Raw genomic sequence first — 19,190 nt, 5'->3', positions numbered from 1 at the left:
AGGATTGGTGGGTCTCACGGCACACAGCAGCGAGATGAGTAGTCGGGGCATTATCAGGATGAATTGGCCGTCTGTGGACAGGCGGCAAGCACAGCCGAGGTCTTGTCAATAACAGGATGGGGCGCCTCAGGGCTCCCTCCGCGGCCCACTCCAGAGTGCCTTCCGGCCTCATTAGAAAAGCAGATGAGTGGTGTGCATGAGGAGAGGAGGCGTATGAGAAGAAAGAGGAGCCTCTCCCTTACCATCCGATAGCCTGCCTCCCAGGCATTGCTCCTCTTAATGAGTCCAGACCGCGGGTCAATATGCCGCTGGGCTGCCAGTCAATACCGGTTACCTGCAACACAAACACTCAAAACCTGCTTTCATACAAAATCAATGTCCTATTAGTCTGTCCCTGTATTGCCTTGGCCCAATCTCATCGATCCCTACTGAAGAGCTCTGCAGCCCATGTATGACAGATTATGGTCAAATGATCTGATGGCTTAGGCTACTCTGCCAGCCAAGTCTGTTGCCTTTGTGATTTTAAAGTAATAGCTTGATATCAGATGAGCAAATACTCTAAATGCTGAAAACTGAGGCAAAAGCATTATTGGCAAACCTATCAACCTCACATGAACATTGCACTCAGTGGGTTTGACTTACAGACAAATTCAACACTTGCAGTCGGCGCTGACAACGAATACTGTAACGAAAGACAAGCAACAAATGTATGACATTAGGTCCAAACTTTATTCCGTACATTTTAAACCATGAATGTTCATTTTCATTTTTTGCACGCCTAAAATTCTACTTGTTTTGTATACAAGAGTCTAAGAAAAACAACTGCACAACACCACAAGGTTGACAGAGAAAGTCCTTTTTGCCGCCCACTAAAAAGTGTCCTTCTTTTCTGTCCGGGGCTGGTCCAGTTTGTGACTTGGAAGTCTTTTAATAATTCCATCATTATTTCATTGATAATATAAACACGTGTTAATCCAGGTTTCTCTCCGTTTCTCCAGTATCGTCTGCTCCCTCCATGTGATCTCTTCATTAGGGTGCTGTGTGCTGCTTTGCATAGATTGCAGATGATCCTTCTAGGCCCCCTTACAACACCCTCCCGTCACACTTCCCGTCAGTTGGCCAGGCTTGTCTGTTGCCATGATATTCAACAAGGAAGTGATTCCCCATGTTTCATTTAATTTTGTTTTTCTAGAAATGGTTAAAAAGACTAATAAATTTACACAGTAATTTTGCAGCGAAGGAATATCAACAAGTTATTTACATCAGTTTTCTTTACAGAGACTGAACAAAGACCTCATAATATATATTTATCTGCATATCTCAAAGGCAAAACAAATGAACATAACAAATTGGTAATGTAACATTGTACATTGTCATCATTGAGGATATCCTGGTACCATGAGGTTAAATTACTTAAGGTTGAAACCAAAATCCAGTTTTTACAGTGGGTCATAATGGATATGTCTCACAATCAACTGGGATAAATATTGTAAAAGGCGTGACTAATGCACAAAATACATAAAATTCATAGAAATGATATCTATACATGGATCAAGGATAGGAAATGTACAAACTCATTTCAGGACCTCTCTTTTCGCACAAAGCTGAAAAAAGGGATTGGATTAATATATTAATAATTATCAAATATTTAAGTCGCATATAAACATACACATATTTGTGTTCTCTTTACCGACATTATTCAACCTCCAGTCCACTAAAAATAAAGTCATGGCATGTGCTTGATCAGCCGTACACACCTTTAATTTGTACAATCATACCCTTTCCCTTAGGGAGTTTTGCTCTCCTCTGGTGAAGAGCAGTGCATTTTGTTCAAAAGGTTTCAGATTGGGGGAGTGGGGCTTGTGAGTGCGTCTGGTAGGACTTTGTGCACTTTTCTAAGAAGCTACCGAGCCTCTACCTCTTTGGGGTTGCGAGATGGGGAGTAGTCTCGTGGGTCCTGTGTGGTGAGGGGGGTAGTCCTCCTGGGTGAGGCTGGCCTGGCACTGCCGGCTGGCACGAGGGGCGGGGGTGCACTGAGTGCGGCAGTAGGGGGTGTTCTGTTCAGAGGACCATTGTGTCCTGTGGAGGGGCTGAGTCTAGGGTACGGCATGCCACCTAGGTGGGGCATAAAGGGGGGCATGTGGGGTAGATGGCCCTCCATAGGGGACTGGTGCAACTGATGGAGGCGTGCTCTGTCCAGCTCCTCCCTCAGGTGGAGGCGCTCTCGCTCCTCTGCCTGCTGTCTCATCCTCTCGTGCTCCCTGCGCACCTCCAACAGGTGCTCGTGGTGAGAGTAGTCATGAGCTTCCCTTTCGCGGTAGGCTCGTTCCTGTTCGTACATGCTGGGGAAGCGATGTCCTTGCTCGGCCCTGAGCTGGAAGTCCATGCGCCGCTGCAGGTCCAGGCTGCGGTAGGCCTCTCTAAGTGGGTCCCAAGGGAAGGCAGGGTGGGGCAGTCGCTCTCTTCCTGCCAGGGGGCTCACTCCCATGAAAGGAGCCATGCGAGCCCGGTCGAGCACATTGAGGCTGCCCATCTGGGGCATGGCACTCATGGAGAGGGGCAGAGAGTGTGCCATGGGGACACCATGCAGGCCAGGTGCTGGGATGTCACTGCCACGTGGTGAGGGAAGAGGGGGCTGCTGGGGCAGAGGCGGATGGTGGTGGTGCGGGTTTCCAGGTTGGCTGATGTGAGGAGGAAGAGCTTGGGCTGGTGGTTGGGGAGCTGGCTCAGAACTCACCACCATGACCTCCTGCTCCTCCTTCCTCTCCTCCTTAATCTTCATGTCATTTTTAACCTTGTGGAGGAGCTCCACAGGTGGGGGCTCTTTCCTCTCGCTGTCCTTGAGTGTAGGTGGGGGCCCACCTGCCATCTTCATGCTCTGCTCATTGATCACTGCCTTGGAGTATGGAGAAGGAGAACGCTGAATGGGTTTGATGGAGTCTTCGGAGGATCTCCTCTCGAGCATCTCCTTGCCGGGCGAGCGGCTCTCCTTCACCTTCACGTCAGCCAGTGTGGAAGACTCTCTGTGGCGCTCGAGCAGCTCCTTCTCTGCCTCACGGACCCGGTCCACGCTGCCGCTGTGATGTCGACCCGAATCACTGGAGTTCTGGCTGTTTGAGCGAATCAGGTTGCTGATCTGGTAGCTGACGGGTGCAGAGGCCGGAGATGAACGGTTGGAGTGGCGGTTGCGGTCCACAGAATCCCTGTTATGACATAATAAAACAGTTGAGTTAGTGCCAGTTAAAACAAGCATCGTGTAGGTGGGTTGTATTTAGGTACGATTTATCTACTCTTCTTCTGATGATGTTTGCTGCCTTCATTTTTGTGAGTTACCCCTACGTTTTGCTAGAATATTATCCACAGAGATACTTCCAATTAATTTTTGATAGATAACTTCTCTTGCAGCTGCTAGTTTGTTTTGTTGTCGGAACCACAAATTCAATACAGTTCAGTTTCCAAGGATACTACTAATGGACTGGAGAACTGTCACATTTTTTTCAAATTCCTATAATTAGAGCCAATTTGGGTGATTTTGTTTAGTCCAAAGATAATTTGATAATCTCGTATATGTGTTAATTGGAGCTGATAAAGGGACTGATACTGTGGCCCTGTCTTTGGCGTTTGTTGTGATCATGTATTTGAGGAGCTAGGAGGATTATTTTGTTGTGTGTATGCAAATATTCATAATTTCTTAGGTTAAGTACATAATTACATAATGCTTTGGGTCTGGGTCAAATGTTGAATTGTGATGATCTATAGAAATTGCATTATTGCAGAAATATTATTTTTCACTTAGCTAAGAAAAGCTAATATCCTCAAGATAATACCTAAAAAATAATAGAAAAAAAGTGAATTTGCATCCGTCTCAAACTCACCTGTCCTTATCCTTCTCCTCTTTACCGATGGATGAGTCTCTTTTCTCTCGTTCCCTCTCCCTCTCTCTTTCTCTTTCTCTTTCTCGTTCCCGTTCCCGTTCCCGTTCCCGTTCCCTCTCCCTCTCCCTCTCATGGCTGTTGGCTGAGCTGCTCCTCTCGGCGTCTGCGGTTTTGGGCCACTGTGGCGGGGTGGGGAAAGATGGCGGGGTGCGTCGAAGTCTGTTCCAGGTGTCGTGGTGGGGGCTGCCGAACGTGGGCAGTCCTCCTGGCCCCTCCTTGGTGCCAAACATATTGTTGGACCCTGGAGGGAAGGGGGAGACAGGCGTGGGACACACTGTAAGTTAATTGGGCACAAAACCTTCTTGAGGACACATAAGATGAGAAAGACTCAACAACAAAAGCTGCTTTTGTCTTTGTCTCTGGAGGTTCTCTCACTGAAGCTGTTTGAAAGAGTTAGAGGTTAATGGCTCCCCCCACCAGAGAAAAAAAAAAAACTCTACTCATTTGCTTTGGGGCTAAAAGGTTTCCCCCCCTCCCTTTCTTTGAACTGGATGAACAGGGGAGACTTACTTGCCCTCTAGAGTTGAGGGCTGTGAAAAGCCAAGGGAGACCTTAGCATTCCACAGCATGTCTATTCCAATCACATCCATTTTCACAACAGGGTGACCGATTTGGCACACAAAAAATAGGAGGGACGGAGAGAAAGAGAGAAAGGCATAGAGAGAGGGATGCAGGGGGGAAAGAGAAAGCCCTCCATGGTGGTGCAGAAGGGGCTTGTCCAATAATTAATTGATGAACTGCCACCAAACAGCGGACCTGAGAGTGCCTGTTGGCAGCAGTGCAGCCAGATTAAAGCCAGGCTGTTTGGGACATGGTTGGTGGATGAAGTGGAGGCAGGGATGATGTTTGCTGTGGTGTGTTGTACTGCCTAGTTGGCCTTCCCTGGGCTATGGCTGTTTTGACACAGAAACTAGAGCTAAGTGTCTTGATTTTTTTTTTTTTTCCTCCCCTCCTGGCTCTCCCTGTGGTCTAACGCTGCCCTGTTCTGCTCTGTTACTGGCCACAGGGGCCAGATTGAAGGGGGGAGCGGTGGTGGAGGAGAGGGGGCCAGCGCTTACCAAGCGAGGGGTTGCCTAATCCTCCGAAGGCACTGCTTGAAAGGTTGCCGAGGCCGCCAAAGGAACTGGAGCGACTGAAAGGATCTGTAAAATGCCAAACAGGGATTAGCAAAAGGGTGGGGGCTGGCTAGCGGTGCTCACCCCAACACCAACCCGTTCCACTCGGCTTTTCTCTTACAAGCGAGCTGTGGTTTATTTTTTAGCGCTGCCACCCTAGCTCTCTGCCTGGTAATCCTGCAGTAGCCAGGTCGCTTGGATGCTGGATTCACTGCCACTGACCGGAGTGGAGTGCCTCTGACCCTGCTGGGGCTAGTGGAACAACACTGTTTGATGGGGAAATTAGTTTTGAGTTGTTGGAGCTGAGATGAAAATAGACTGCGGAAGGGCAGGGGAACTAGAGGCTGTGAAAATTAGGCTAGACAGTCCACAATGATTTAACTGGGGAATCAGTGTCTGATGGGCTCCACTGACGCAGAGTAGAGCCTCCAAATTTATAGGAAAAATACAAATATTTACCCTGAGAAGTCGGTGAAAAACATTCATCAACTGTTAATTTGCAGTCCCATTTTAATTCAGCAAAATCCATCAGGAAATGCAGAACTTATCAACAGATTAGGGTTTTAGGATTTTCAGCTCTGGGGCTTGTTAATACATCAGAAAAACAATTGAAAGCTCTCCTCTGCCTCACACATAAATTCCCTGGACAGGAAAAAATAATGTTTGCTACATCTTCCTCCTCAGTGCACCATGCATTTATGAGCACAAAATGGATTGACTCAAGGGCTTATTCCATGAAATCGACATCCCAAACAGTGTCTCAGATAGAATGGTGGAAAATAAATGCAAAAAGAATAAGTTATTACACAAATAAATCCAACAACTCTAACTACCTTCCATTACTCCTAAGAATCACAAAATCAACTTTGCAAGCATATAAAAGATAGATTCATAAATGCTGTAGCACTGCATATAGGTTGTCCAAACAATTGAGGAATACTGGGCAGGCTACGTCTCTTTAATAACCCCAGACAGAGCTATTAAAGACTGTATTATGAATCATACTGTCTGATTATATGATGGCTAAGCTCTCCATTACCACGAACTTTGAGTTTATTCAAGAATTGCCGCAACCGACTGACTACAGTGGCCAGCTGGACTCCATATTAACCCTGACATGAACCTCAGATGAAAACTAGAAATATCTAGGCTTCAAATCACACCCCGGTGGCCTGTAATGTGTTTAAAACATGAGTGCAGAAGAGAGAGAGAGGGAGTGAGAGAGAAAGAAGAGGAGATAAATGAATAAAAAAAAATTGAACGGGGGGGTTATACTTACACTTACCTGCCAAATGGCTAGGAGGCAGGAAGCCGCTGGGGTGGGGGGCGTGGCCGTATGGAGAGGGAGCTGGGTGGCCGGAGCCTATCAGAGCGGAGAGGATGAAACCGTCTTATTATTATTATCCAGTCAGGAAGTCATACATTCTCTAACTAGCCATGCGAAGACAATCTGAAATTTATCTTAATTAGAAACAGAATTCTGAGAAGTAAGCTGAGAAGCACCATGCTTGTAATTATTTTTTTAATGCTGTTATCTAGAGATCACGAGTTTATTATTTGGTTTGATTAATAACAGGTTAATTCATGATTTTATCTTGTGTCTCATGTCTATATCAGAAGGGGTTTAAGAGTTTCAAAGCAAAGCACATTTACTTTTGCAATTTGTCTGAAGAGTGTTTTTGCAAGAGTTGATATGAGGATATTTACATTTTGGCTGATAATTGTAAGTTATAGGCTAACAGTTGTCAAATCCAGTAAGCTACAACCAAAATAATCCTCATTGGCATTGAGGAACTGGAAAAGAAAGTACCCATACTGCTGGGTGTTTGAATGGTACAGTAAAGTATGTATATAAATAAGTATGATTGAAGCATAGTCTGATGTGTTGATCGATAATGGGTACTCAACATTTTCAGCTTGCTACAGCCGCTACAGTTGTCGAGATGCCATCTATGAATTTGGTCATGGCACTCAAAACATTATAAGTAATAAGAGGAAACATACAGTATATGACCTTATTTTCTTGTGGTAACAGATTGATTATCTCGTGATCTTGAAATAACAACATGAATAATTTGTGATCTTGAAATAACAGCATTAAAAAATACTGCAAGCATGGCCGTTTTCCCTGTGGTCAACCAGAACTAAAACTGCTAATGTCAGCAAATAACAACGTATTAAGTGTACACGCGTAAGTATTTTTCTGCTACAGCATCAAAAACCTGTTGAATATACATGCAAGCTAGAGACGGCTGAATAATGCCAATAAGCGAATTAGCAATTGATATTTTGCTTTCATTTCAGCTGTTGCATGTTTAGATGTGAATCTATAGTTGCTTATTGAGGTCAGTTCCTGACTGCGCAACAAGCCGGCCTCTTTCACAAAACCCTGTTACCATCACCCATATTCCATGAATTGTTAATGAAAGAACCAATTACAGGAGTGCCTCTGACACACCACTGCATAATTACCAGTCAAAGGCCGTTTGCCTCTCTGTTGCCCTCCAACGCAGGGCAAATCAGTCAATTACCTAACTGAGAGTCATCCATATTCATAGACATATCTGACTCCCTTTACTGGCAAAACATTTGCTACAAAAGCACTATAATTAAGTGAACATTACATGAGAGGAGAGAAAAAAAAATAAGGCCATTTCATTACGGTGGTGGTGGAACAATTTGGAGAGGCGGCTATAAACGCTCATTTGCATGAAGACAAAACTGGCATTGGAAGGCTTTAGAAGCGGGATTATTTGAGCTTTTCGAATGATTTGTCTCGGAAGGTGCAGTTCATCACCCTGCACTGGGCACTGGGAGACCCCACTGACCTGTGGAAGAGAAGAGGGGTCGTGCCAGGTCATGAGGGTAAGGGAACCCTGGGAAGACTCCTGGAGCTGGGGGTCGACTGAACAGGTCCAGCTTCCCATTCATGTCTAGTTTGTGAGGATCCAGCTGCATTTGCTATAGCCGAGAGAGGCAGAGACAAGGAGGGGGAGAGAGACAAAGAATATTAGGTCGGTAGACAACGGTACCAAACATTTCCAGCAGCAGAGTGAGAGGGATTTATCCTCGGCTACAGTGGGTGAGAGATCAGAGGAAGACAGATACGTCAACAAAGGCTCCATGTCTCCAATTCTAGCCAACTGTGTTATAACAAATATATGTAAGCTGATTAGGGACACTAAATCCTTAGTAACAGGGTCCAGGGCCCAAGAAGAACTGACACCACTGGGCCAGAGGCATTAGCAGAGGATCTCCATGGCAAGGCCACACCATCCTTTTGTCAGTGAGAGGAGAATTTGCAGACAAGCATTTTTTTTGTCTTGGTTCACATGTTGCATTTTGGCCAATACGATTAAATATGGAACTGTATGATCTCTTCAGGCAGAAGGATCCATGCACAGAGCCTAATGCGAAAGCAATGTGACCTTGCTGTATTTTTAAGAATGTGTTGAAGACTTAGAGAACACTTAATAAGAGGAGCCACAATTTTTGTTGGTTTTCCAATCATCATTAACTTTTACAGCCTTCTGTTACTTGTTAGTAATCTGCCTTTTCCCACCCACCCACGTGGTCGTTTTGAATCCATCCAGACGATTATAGATTATTTTTCATGAAAAGATTTAGCTATTACATGACCATCCCCCACTTACTCCATTACCACTATACTGTATCTGGGTTTACATGACAGCAAGATTCCTGCAGGACATCATTATCCATCTCACGCACCTTCATTTTCTGCTGGTGGTGGTAGATCTGCCATGCGATCTGGACATGCACTGCGCACCACTTGCCAGGTTTCTAAAAATTTAGAGAGAAACTGAGGTTAGCCTGCTGGCTTTGATGTAGAGGAGCTAAAAATGGATTCTGGCATTAAGATTTTCTGGCCAAACTACAAAGTGGGAACTCGTTCGAATTTTCAACCAGGCAACGGATTAAGAAAATCTAACCCCGACTTTAGCCCAAGAGAGACCTCAAAGCTAACCTTAAATGCAGCCAAAACCCTGCATTTCCTTGATCAGGAATTGTTGAAGAATTTGCAGTTTTAGACTTTGTGGCCTGGCCAGAGATGTGAAACATTAGACAAGGCAAACACTTACCCTAACAGATGTCCTGAATGGATCTGTTATCTGTATGGACAAACAGACAATTACTATCACCAACAACACAGACGAGGAGCCAATATGTGCAGTTCTGCAGAGCTCAGAAATTGCCAGTGTTGGGAGACTCGAATCATACTGGGTTATCCTTCAGGCACTCTGCCTGTGACCACAGAGATGCATGAGAAGAATTGCTCTGTCTCAAAAGATGTTAATGCAAATACATGCATTCACAACTTTTTACGAGACACATACTGTACATACGACACGTGTTGCTTTCACTAGATGGATCGGGATGCTATTGGCCTGCTGCTTACCCGTGGATCCTTCTGTAGGAGTGTGTGAGGTACTGCTCCGGGACGTGCTGCGACGTCAATGGGATTGGATGCCTGAGAGAGAGAGCGAGAGAGAGCGAGAGAGAGAGAGAGAGAGAGAGAGAGAGAGAGAAAAGGAAAGAGATACATGGTGATCAATCAGATCTACAATAGTTATAACATTTAAAGATTATTGAAATAAAGAACAACTACAACATACACAACTTTAGGAGGTATTACGATGTCATATACCTCAGCATAAACAGGAATAGTTATGTTTAATTGTAATTTTGTGCCTTAGAGAATGCATTAAAATAACTATTATAGTCCTTGGTTTCACTTCACCTCAATGTCCTCCCATAAAATGCAGATATACAGTATTACATCAACGCTTATGTCAGAAACTCTGTTTTAAATCCACTAGAAGATCCTTGAGCTAGTGATGCCAGCATCCCTCTAACCTTATGTCCTCCGTCAGTATTACTATAGCTCACTAATCCTCAACGACTGCCACTGTACGGCTGACGTCAGTAAATAATACTGCAATGATGCTGCAGGCACCGTGCCAGAGTAACACATCTCTGATCTCTCCGATCTCCTCTTTAAGTCTTCGGAGTGCAAGTGCCTAGATCAGCCTCATTAATCCATCCCTACTGTAGATCAGGGATGGAAGATCCTCAGTGTGACCTCGGTCACCAGCCCCCAACAAACAAACACGTCCCAAGCCCTCCCTCACTAGCTCCTCTCTAAGAATACTTAGCAGGGGCTTTGGGCGCATGAGGCTGTTCCTTGAACCATCTGGAGGGGCCTTTGACAAAAGGGCCCCTCCATGACAGAGCCCTCTGGGAATAGGGCCAGAGGATTTAGGCCAGCTTTGATTGGTGGCTTACACCGGGTCACAGCCGCTGGGCATCTGCCAGACAGACCCACATCCTCCCACCCCTTCCCATCCCTCACATCCCCACCGCCACTGCATCTTCTCTCCTTTGCTCTCCTAAGTGGACAGACATCGCTTTTTTAACTTTGGCACGGCTCGGGTCCACACACAACACTGACCCTGGTTCTGGTCCAGTCAAGTCTGACTGAGTAATATCGATGGATTTATGGATTTAAATGGGATGGGGTGATGTGTATTAGGATCCTAATTTACATCTTCAGTGAACAGGGCTCTGAGGAATTTTGTGTGGTAAAATATCTAATGGACTGTAGTAGCATAAGTGCAGTATGTTACCTGAACTTTCTTTTCCTTCTACAGATATACCCTTGAAGGATATCTGCAGACATAAACTCAAAAAAATGGCCAATAGAATTATGGCTTTATGGGTATATAGGTTTATATTTATATATTATGTATAATAAATCGTTTTATTTGTTTAAATCTATTTGAATCTTTTCCTAATTAAAATATTTATACGTATTCATGCTATGTGTAGTGTTCAACTTAGATTTCATTGAGCGATGACAAACAACAAATAATAATGGCCTGGGGTGCTTGATACAGTATGTTACGCATGTGATTTTACCACTTTGATGCAGTGACTCTTCTTGCATTTTTCAGTGCATGTCACTTCATGAAGAGCAAAAAAGTAAACTTTTACTTTTACATTACATTTTAAAATGTTTGTTTGCCTTGTGTGCGCTAGGGAGTTTTTCAATTGTGTTGCCGGTGCTATCTTAATTAAATTCTCTGCCTGTTTGTAGAGCGTGGGTTGAGGACAGGGATGTGGGGCTGACCTTGGGCTGGAAGGCTCCTTGCAGCGAGCTGAAGGGTCCTGAGTGTGGGAGCAGCGGGGGCATGCCTGGCATGGTGGGGGGATAGGAGGGGAAGAACTGGGGAGAGAAGAGGAGGATGGGAGACACAAAAAGACACAAAACAAAATCATACAGAGATACGTACAGGACTCAAGCATATGCACACATGAAACCACGGCCACGATAAATGCTTTCACGGCAACATTCAAATATGTCAAATATTTGATTTGCCGAATGCAAATTGGAATTGGAATGACAAAAAGAAACTCACGTTTGAATGTCTGATGAATGGATTGTCCAGTTTGGGGGTGTATTTGTCGAACTGGAAGACATAAGAGAGAAACGGATTAGGAAACTTAAGTCCACAAAATGATCTACTTTACCAAAATCCCTCAAGCAAAAGCCGTCTTTAATAACAATGTCTCATTATGTTTACATCACAAAAACAAAACACATGATCAACATCTGTAACTGGTAATAAGCAGGGTTTTGATCCAGAATAATAAGCCCTGGGGTAAAGCAGCTGGCTTGCACTGGTCATGGGTTTACTTAAACTGCATGGTCAGATAGGCAGTTAAATTACTAACAATACAACCGCTTTAGCCGACTGCCAAGATGAAGACAGCCTGCATGATTTTCCAATTGAGCATACAGACGTTGGGCGTGGAGGCCCAGCTTGGGAATCAGACCGTTTTTAAACCAGACCAGTTGTTTCTATTCACTGGAAAATTTGTAAAAATGTCAATCTAATTGCGTGTGAATGCTATGGCTGCTTTTTTTTCTTTCTTTCTTTTTTAACAGGTCCTGATGGTTTCGATGGGAGTCGGACTGCTTGTTTTGGGTGTTAGAAAACCAGACCAGACAGAGATTTAGTCAAAAAGAGGCCAATTCTCTGTGTACAAAATCATAGAAGATCATACGGAGCTTTGGCGTGTCTGTCTTTTATCACTGAAAGTGAATCAAGTAGATGACATCTGCAATGATAGGGGCTAAATCAGGACATCTTAGCATGATATAACTTTGACAGGCTGAATCGATGTGAGGAAAACCTTTTCTGTGGTCTATCTTGTGCTTACCAGAAGTACCTCAACTGGAATTTTCCTTAGAAAAACTACATTGTTGTAGAAAAAAATGCCTCTGATCATGTCTTGAACACATGGGAATCCAGTCAGTAAGCTGAGAGGGAGCAGAGGGAAAACGCTGCTGAGTGTATGAATGGGGACTTTGTATGTCTGTTCGCAAGCCAATACTGGCTCTCTATTTTGAAACAGGCTAATTACAAGTGACAGTAACTTATTCCTATTCCGCAAATACACAAACCATTTGCAGGTACTTTTTGCGAGTGTTTTCAAAAAGCTCTCTTGGCAGGCGTTTTGGGTTTACATAAAACAGGAAAATGAGTGGGTATGAATCAATGTTTCTGTGTGCGCGTGTGCAGCGACACGGGTGGCTGAAGGGGGAGTGGGTATGGGTTGGGCTAGGCAGCCGGCGGAGACACTGTTTAGGTCAGGGGCCGTCTGGTGAAGCGGGGCCTTTCACATCTGCATGCAAAATGGCCACAGCGGCAGCAATGGTGTTGGCGGCCTTGTTTGTGGGCGATAATGGGCCCAAATCAAAGACAGACAGCCTACTGAGAGGAAACGGCGAGCCAGCTTCCGAGCTCATTAAACAGCTCCTCTGCATTTCTGACGGCACGGCCTGTTTAATGTCTGACACCAGGAGAGGGAATGCGGCCGCTTTACGGCCTTGTAAAAAAAAAAAAAAAAAAAAATTGGGAAGAAAAAGGAAAAAACAAAAACTCCTGCCCTTGTAATTTATGGTGCCTGTCACAGTTTTATAGTAAACAGCTTTGGCTAATTAAAGCGTAATAATTCATCTTATAACAATTAAGGATATTCCTTGTCCAAAGACATGAGGGGGCAAGGGGGCGGGGCAGGAAAGACACCCAGTGCTGCCATTTGGCAAGCCAGCTGCTTGAGGGTGTTGAACAATAAACAAAAATAGAGGCTTCATAATTTCATTAATTACAGCCATTAGCCAAGTACTGTTACATAGCTGAAATGACATGGTGTGTCTGGAGAGAGAGAGAGAGAGAGAGAGAGAGAGAGAGAGAGAGAGAGAGAGAGAGAGAGATAGGCTGCACGACTTGGCCACACTTGGTTTGCCTTTTTCATGACAATACAGTAAAAACAACCACAACATCATCATTACTCCTGCCTCTCCAGGCAAGCACCAAAGAGAGGAAAAACATCATTGTTACTGAGGGGAGGGAGGGAGGGTAAAAGGCATAAGTTAAGTAACAACACAGTTTCAATTAAAAGGACAAAAAAAACAGCAGAAGACATTAATGGCAGTCTCACATTCCATTGTAACGACCCAACAAGAGCTGGGGGTATGCACATTATGGGCTACATAATGCCGGCATTAGCGAGATGAGGAAAATCGCCTCTTTTCATCTTCAAAGACAGCCTGTGTACTGTATATAATTCCTACCATGTCGGGAATGAACAGCAGACCAGATAACGGCACGGTCTCTATTCTTATCTGGGGCCGTGCCATAAATACCAGAGCTTTGATTTCTAATGTACAGGATGGGGATAATCTTGGAGCACGGCCTTAATGGGAGCACAAGCTCTTAATCAGAGGTCATGACACGACTGGATCAGATCTATGAGACTAATGCCAAATAGCTAAAAATGTCTCAATCGACTGTCGGAGACTGCTGTGCACTGGAAATGATGGATGAATAGTCATAACCTTTTATTCCTCTGTGCTAATCTGAGAGTGGACCCCCCCCCCCCACCCCCCTCTACAGACTTGATGGCAGTCAAAGCACGGAAGCAATTACAAACATTATCAAGACTGTTGTGCAGTGATGTCATTCCCCCTTCATGCGCAGTGAAGTCATTTGACCGACTGCAAGACCTTAAAACTCTCATTGGCAAGTATGTTCGGCGTCGAGTTGTGCACATACACACACATTGCAGGAAACTAGTACACAAATATACACATCTGGAGAAACCTATTTATACACACACTCACACACACACAGAGAGATCTGTTTGATGGCGCCTTTGTCGCTCTTTGTTGAACAGGCAAATGAAAACATTAAAAACCATTTAAACATATCCATATGCAAACAATTGAAAAGTCTGACAAGCAAATCCCCCTTTTGATCCTGAGCAAATGCTGAACAGCAGAATCTATGTCAAAGTTAAGAAGGTGAATAATCTAAATTAAATTTGGTGACCTGTTTGACAGGCAGTCCAGAGATGGCCTATGAAATGTGATGCATATCATGGATGTACAGTTTTATAAACAATTTCACTATAGATGAACAAAGTATACTTAGTCGGGCTCGACCGACCTGAGCAGCGACTAGCATGTGTCTGGATAAACTAGTAGTCGATCTGGTGTGTGTGTGTGTTTGTGTGTGTGCAAAGGGGGGTGGCAGCCAGCATTCGTCCTTATTATACTGGAACAGATGTGATGCTCCCACGTCTCATCAGACTTCAGCAGCAGAAATCAAAGAGCAAAACTCAAACTGAATCAGTGTCATATTTTTCGAAGGGAAGGGTTCCTACGGCTACGGGATTTGGTGTATTTTGGGGTAAAGAAAAAAAAAGGGAGGAGCTGATTTAAGAGGAGATCGGGAGGGGTGACAGGTGGGTGGGTGGGAAGTTACGGGATCTTTTTGTTACTTATCCTCACATTTCTGGCTTGGGTACGCACCATGGGGGGTGCGGTGGGTGGGGTGAGGATGGCGGCCGGGGGCAGACTGGCGGGGAAGGGCGTGAAGGTGTGCTGGTGGGTGTGTTGGTGCTGGTGCATGTGCTGGTGTTGGTGAAACTCGGCCCTCAGGAGCGACACGGGGGCCAGCGGCGAGGCGGACGGCCCCCGCCCCCGCTCTGAACTCTGAACCAGGAAGCGGTTGTTCAGCTCCTGCCTCAGGAGGTCATGCTCTGTAAGAAAGGAGAGCGAGGAAAACCAAAAAAAAAAAAAAAACAAAAGAAAGAAAAAAAAGGGGCGGGGAGAGGGAATGGGGGGGACACAAGAAAAAAAAGGCACGGACGCCCAGTCAGTCTTCACAACAAGGAGAAGAGAAGAAAGATAGTCACCTGGCATTCTCTGTTTCTCCAGCTCATGCTGTGAGGGTTTTCTACGTGGGGACTCATTGGTGGTGGTAAGAGAGTTGCCTGTGACAATGTGCCAATCAGAATCCCCGAATGAGGCTGGCAATACATGATTGGTTGGTTGAATGATATCAACAGGCTGGTATCTAAAGACAAGAGAGAACCAAGAGTCATCCCAGCAGAAAACACACACACTCTTGCCCTCTATTAGAAAGTCAATGCACAACTGGCATATTTATTACATATTTTGGAGACACCCATCATCGCTGGAGACATTTGTTTCCTTCGACTGCAGCATGAAAATTGCTTGTTTTGATTAAATCGTTGAACATATTATCAAATCGTTACAAATCACATGTTGTTGGCAGGAGAAAACATAATTCTGGTTGTTGAGGTTGCATCAGATTGCCGACTGAGTGCCCAGTTTTTCAACATGTGACTGTTAAAGTGCTGCTTTCAGTGCGCTGAAGATGTCTCCAGCTGTGATGGCTGTCCAGTTGTTAGCTGACATTTTCCAGTGGCTCATCCAAGCCCTTGTACTGTGACCTCATCACTCTTTTAAAATCGAAGCTACTATAAATACAGTCCATCTTCGAAATTGATGCATGATGTTCTCCACCAGTGAAAATAAGACCTAACATTAAAGCATGTGACTTGAGGGAGAGGCAGCATACTGTTGCTTTTTAAAATTAAATCAGATTTATTTCCAGCCTGAGCTGCACCACGGTGATTTGCTTGTGTTTCAAATTACCGATGAGGTTATTTGTGGTATCTGTAGCTGCTGAACTAACAGGACTGCATTCCTGATATTTGCAGTCAGAACAATAAAGGACTATGCTGACATTTTAGGAAAGAGCTCTTTACTGTCTTACTACTATCTTTAGAATCTCCTGCTACATACGGTGCTTTTCAGATTGATGCAATATGTTCATTTACTTTTCACTATGCATAGGCACTTTAAAACTGACTCTTAAAAGACTGGGATCTTTTCATCATCGTTTACCAAAATGTTTTCCTTTAACAGTTAAGTGCATCGGTGTAACAATCGTTTCTGTTCTGCTCATTTAACACGTAAAGGAGGATATAAACCTACAGACATTAAGCAATGAAAAAATGATGGAAAGCATCATTAGAGATACACTTAAATAAATGCTTGGATATACTGTACTGTGCAGTACCGAAGGATAAATAAGTAAACGAAAAATGGAATAAATGAGCACTTACCAGATCAGCCAATCATATATACACTTGACTAGTGTACATGCATATCACATATTTTGTGATATTAGGTGACAAATTATACATTACACATTCATACTGTTACACATCAATATTCAAATATGTTACTGTTTGCTAAGTGTAATGTAACTAGGCACCTTTATTCCAGTACTGTACTTGAGTACAATTTTGAGGTGTTTGCACTTGAGTATATCCATTTTCTGCTACTGTATACTTCCACTTTACTACCCTCATTTTAAAGGCAAATATTGTACTTTTTAACTCCACTACATTTGTCAAATAACTTAGGTTGCTCGTAACTTTGCAGACTGCATGCTGCATCAGAGACAAAGTAGCACAGTTTAAAAATAATCTATTCTATTGACGATAGGATTAAAAAAGAAAACTGATCCAAAAAATTCGGATCTGTTCGGATAATCAGCCAGGTCAATAATTGGTCACAGATTATACATGTAAATATATGTATAATTTACTTATACAATACTAAATGAACTAGCTAAAAAAAATGCAATAAATACCTGCATGAATTTTGTCAAAAATGTGTTAACTACATAACTTAATAACTTACTAACTAAATCAAAAAAAGACACTAAAAGCCTTCTAAAGCTACCATATATCCTCAGAGTTTGTGTTTCCACTGAAGCTACCATCAAGCGTGTGAGATGCGCGTCTTTACCTGGGTAGGGGGTGCCGGCGGGGTGCCCTGGCACCACTAAACTGTTGGTCGGTAAGGTCGGTGGCGGCGGCAGTGTGGCTGGGGTTGCGAACATGGCCGAATGGCGATGGGCCGGGCTCCGTAGGGAGGAATAGTGCGAGGTAGAGAGATTAGCTATGGATAGAGGCAAGGCGGGGGCCGAGGACGGCAGCCCGCTGAGGTGGTGGTGAGGGGATGGGGGCAAGTGCTGTTTGGGAAGACCCACTGGACTGCTTCTGTGGCTGAAGAGACAACAAGAAACAATTCTCCATTAAAAGATAATATAATAATGTAAATGAACACATGGTCTATTTTAATCATTTAACAGTGTTCAGTCAGACTGGGAAAATACTACTACCTTATGCAGCTTCTTTATGTGTGTACATGTATTCATTTACTGTATATATGTGATCGCTTTGTTTCTAGATGATACTGATAATATGTTTGGCACTTTAATTTGACAACAAAGGAATGAATTTCCAGCACACTGAAATAAAAAAAGGTGGGAGCAGACTCCGAGAGGATGAGGTGAATGTGCTTTATGTACCAGAGTGTAGCTAAATGAAAACAGTAAATCTGACAGCTGCTTATTGCGAGTTTGTGTGGCGGAAAATCAATATTTACATGAAACAGTCGAATGAAGTATTGCACAGTATCTTGTTCATTATATTAATTTGGAAATGGCGGCAGTATTTTTTTATTATTACTCTCTCCACTAGACTGGCAATGGCTGGAACATATTAAAGGAAAGTGGAAGCGTTTGTAGTGTAACACGGTGATTAGGTACAAAAGGTGAAACACAAAGCTCTCTGAATACACATTTTCTGATCCCTTATTGGCAAAAAGATTTCTAGTGGTCTTACATAGACATAATAACACAACGTCAGTGTGTTACAGTTACAATACGAGTACAATCAGTAGTGTGTGTTTTTTGTTGGCTGGTTTTACACTTTCTTATACATTCATGCACCTGTCACCAAACATGCCTACAGTATGTAACAACCCACCTGATGTCGTGGAGGCTGCTGTACAGAGGATGATGCACTTGGTGGCTGATAACCGGCCGTGCGTGATGCTGTGGGGGCGGAAGAATGCGGGGCTCCTGGTGGGAGTGTGGGTGAGGAGGGTGGGGCTGAGGGTGGGGCGGCGCCCTCAACAGGGGAGGGGTAGGGACAGGGGGTGGAGGATGCTGTTCCTTCTTGACACTGAGAGGAGGCGGGGTTGGGAGGCGCGATCTAGGGGGCTCAAGGGGGGCCGCCGCTGCAGCGGGGGCAGGGGAGCCCGTAGGCGCCGAAGCCGGGGTGGGGCTGGGCACGGGAGGCGTGAAGGGCACCTCACTATTGCTCTGCTCCTGGCTGCGCTGAAGCCCTGATACTTTGGCTGAGCTACAAGTCTTGGACTCGGGACTCTCATTCGTTGGCACACCTGAGAAGGAAAGAAAAAGCAAAATGTAAGAAGAACATTCACATCTAAAATAGTTAATCGATAGAAATTCGGCCATCTCAGATATCAAGCCATTTCCTGATTTAGTTCAAAAGCACCTGATGCCAAAATCAGATAATAACCATACACAGATAGTTTTTACAGAGGAGCTTACATGATGACTGATAAGTTAAACATAGCTCCCTTTCCTCCTTTATGATGTTGTCCCAGTGTCTTCTGCCCAAGGTTCCTCTTGTTTCCCTCTCCCTAGGTTCCATTAAGTGTTTAATCAGGTCATTTTCATGCTTGACTATAATCAGATGATCCAATTTCTTCCCGCAATCCAGTCAGTATGAATAAATCAGAGCTAATTAAAGTTAAATGTCGGCCCCTATTCAGGGCTTTGCTGAGCACACAATCTGGCATGAAATAATTATGTTTCAATTGTGCTGTGAAGGGAGATCGTGGCCCCTTATCTTGGCCTCT

At 44.2% G+C, this 19,190-nt stretch overlaps 1 protein-coding gene across 14 annotated transcripts in view; it reads right to left on the bottom strand.

Moving 5' to 3' along the window:
* Positions 1 to 710: 710 nt before the first annotated feature.
* fbrsl1 (fibrosin-like 1) overlaps positions 711 to 19,190 on the bottom strand; it is a 369,210-nt gene continuing 350,730 nt past the window's right edge. For 8 of the 14 annotated variants that reach the window (XM_084359200.1, XM_084359206.1, XM_084359207.1 and 5 more), the window contains 13 exons: positions 18,290 to 18,707; positions 17,265 to 17,524; positions 14,928 to 15,178; positions 11,488 to 11,538; positions 11,199 to 11,294; positions 9,468 to 9,539; positions 9,151 to 9,180; positions 8,780 to 8,851; positions 7,879 to 8,011; positions 6,330 to 6,413; positions 4,994 to 5,077; positions 3,876 to 4,176; positions 711 to 3,203 (listed from right to left, as the gene is read on the bottom strand). In XM_084359200.1, the coding sequence (XP_084215326.1) occupies positions 1,904 to 3,203; positions 3,876 to 4,176; positions 4,994 to 5,077; positions 6,330 to 6,413; positions 7,879 to 8,011; positions 8,780 to 8,851; positions 9,151 to 9,180; positions 9,468 to 9,539; positions 11,199 to 11,294; positions 11,488 to 11,538; positions 14,928 to 15,178; positions 17,265 to 17,524; positions 18,290 to 18,707 (3,152 nt within the window). In that variant the 3' untranslated portion in view covers positions 711 to 1,903. Of the gene's footprint in view, positions 3,204 to 3,875; positions 4,177 to 4,993; positions 5,078 to 6,329; positions 6,414 to 7,878; positions 8,012 to 8,779; positions 8,852 to 9,150; positions 9,181 to 9,467; positions 9,540 to 11,198; positions 11,295 to 11,487; positions 11,539 to 14,927; positions 15,179 to 15,334; positions 15,496 to 17,264; positions 17,525 to 18,289; positions 18,708 to 19,190 lie in introns of all 14 variants that reach the window. The other 6 variants (XM_084359210.1, XM_084359205.1, XM_084359203.1 and 3 more) reach the window with 5 other exon arrangements.

Source organism: Pagrus pagrus (assembly GCF_965226575.1).
Source record: "Pagrus pagrus genome assembly, chromosome: 8".
NCBI lineage: Eukaryota > Metazoa > Chordata > Actinopteri > Spariformes > Sparidae > Pagrus > Pagrus pagrus.
Note: the sequence above shows the minus strand (reverse complement) of the source record. Positions and strands in the feature narration are given on the sequence as shown.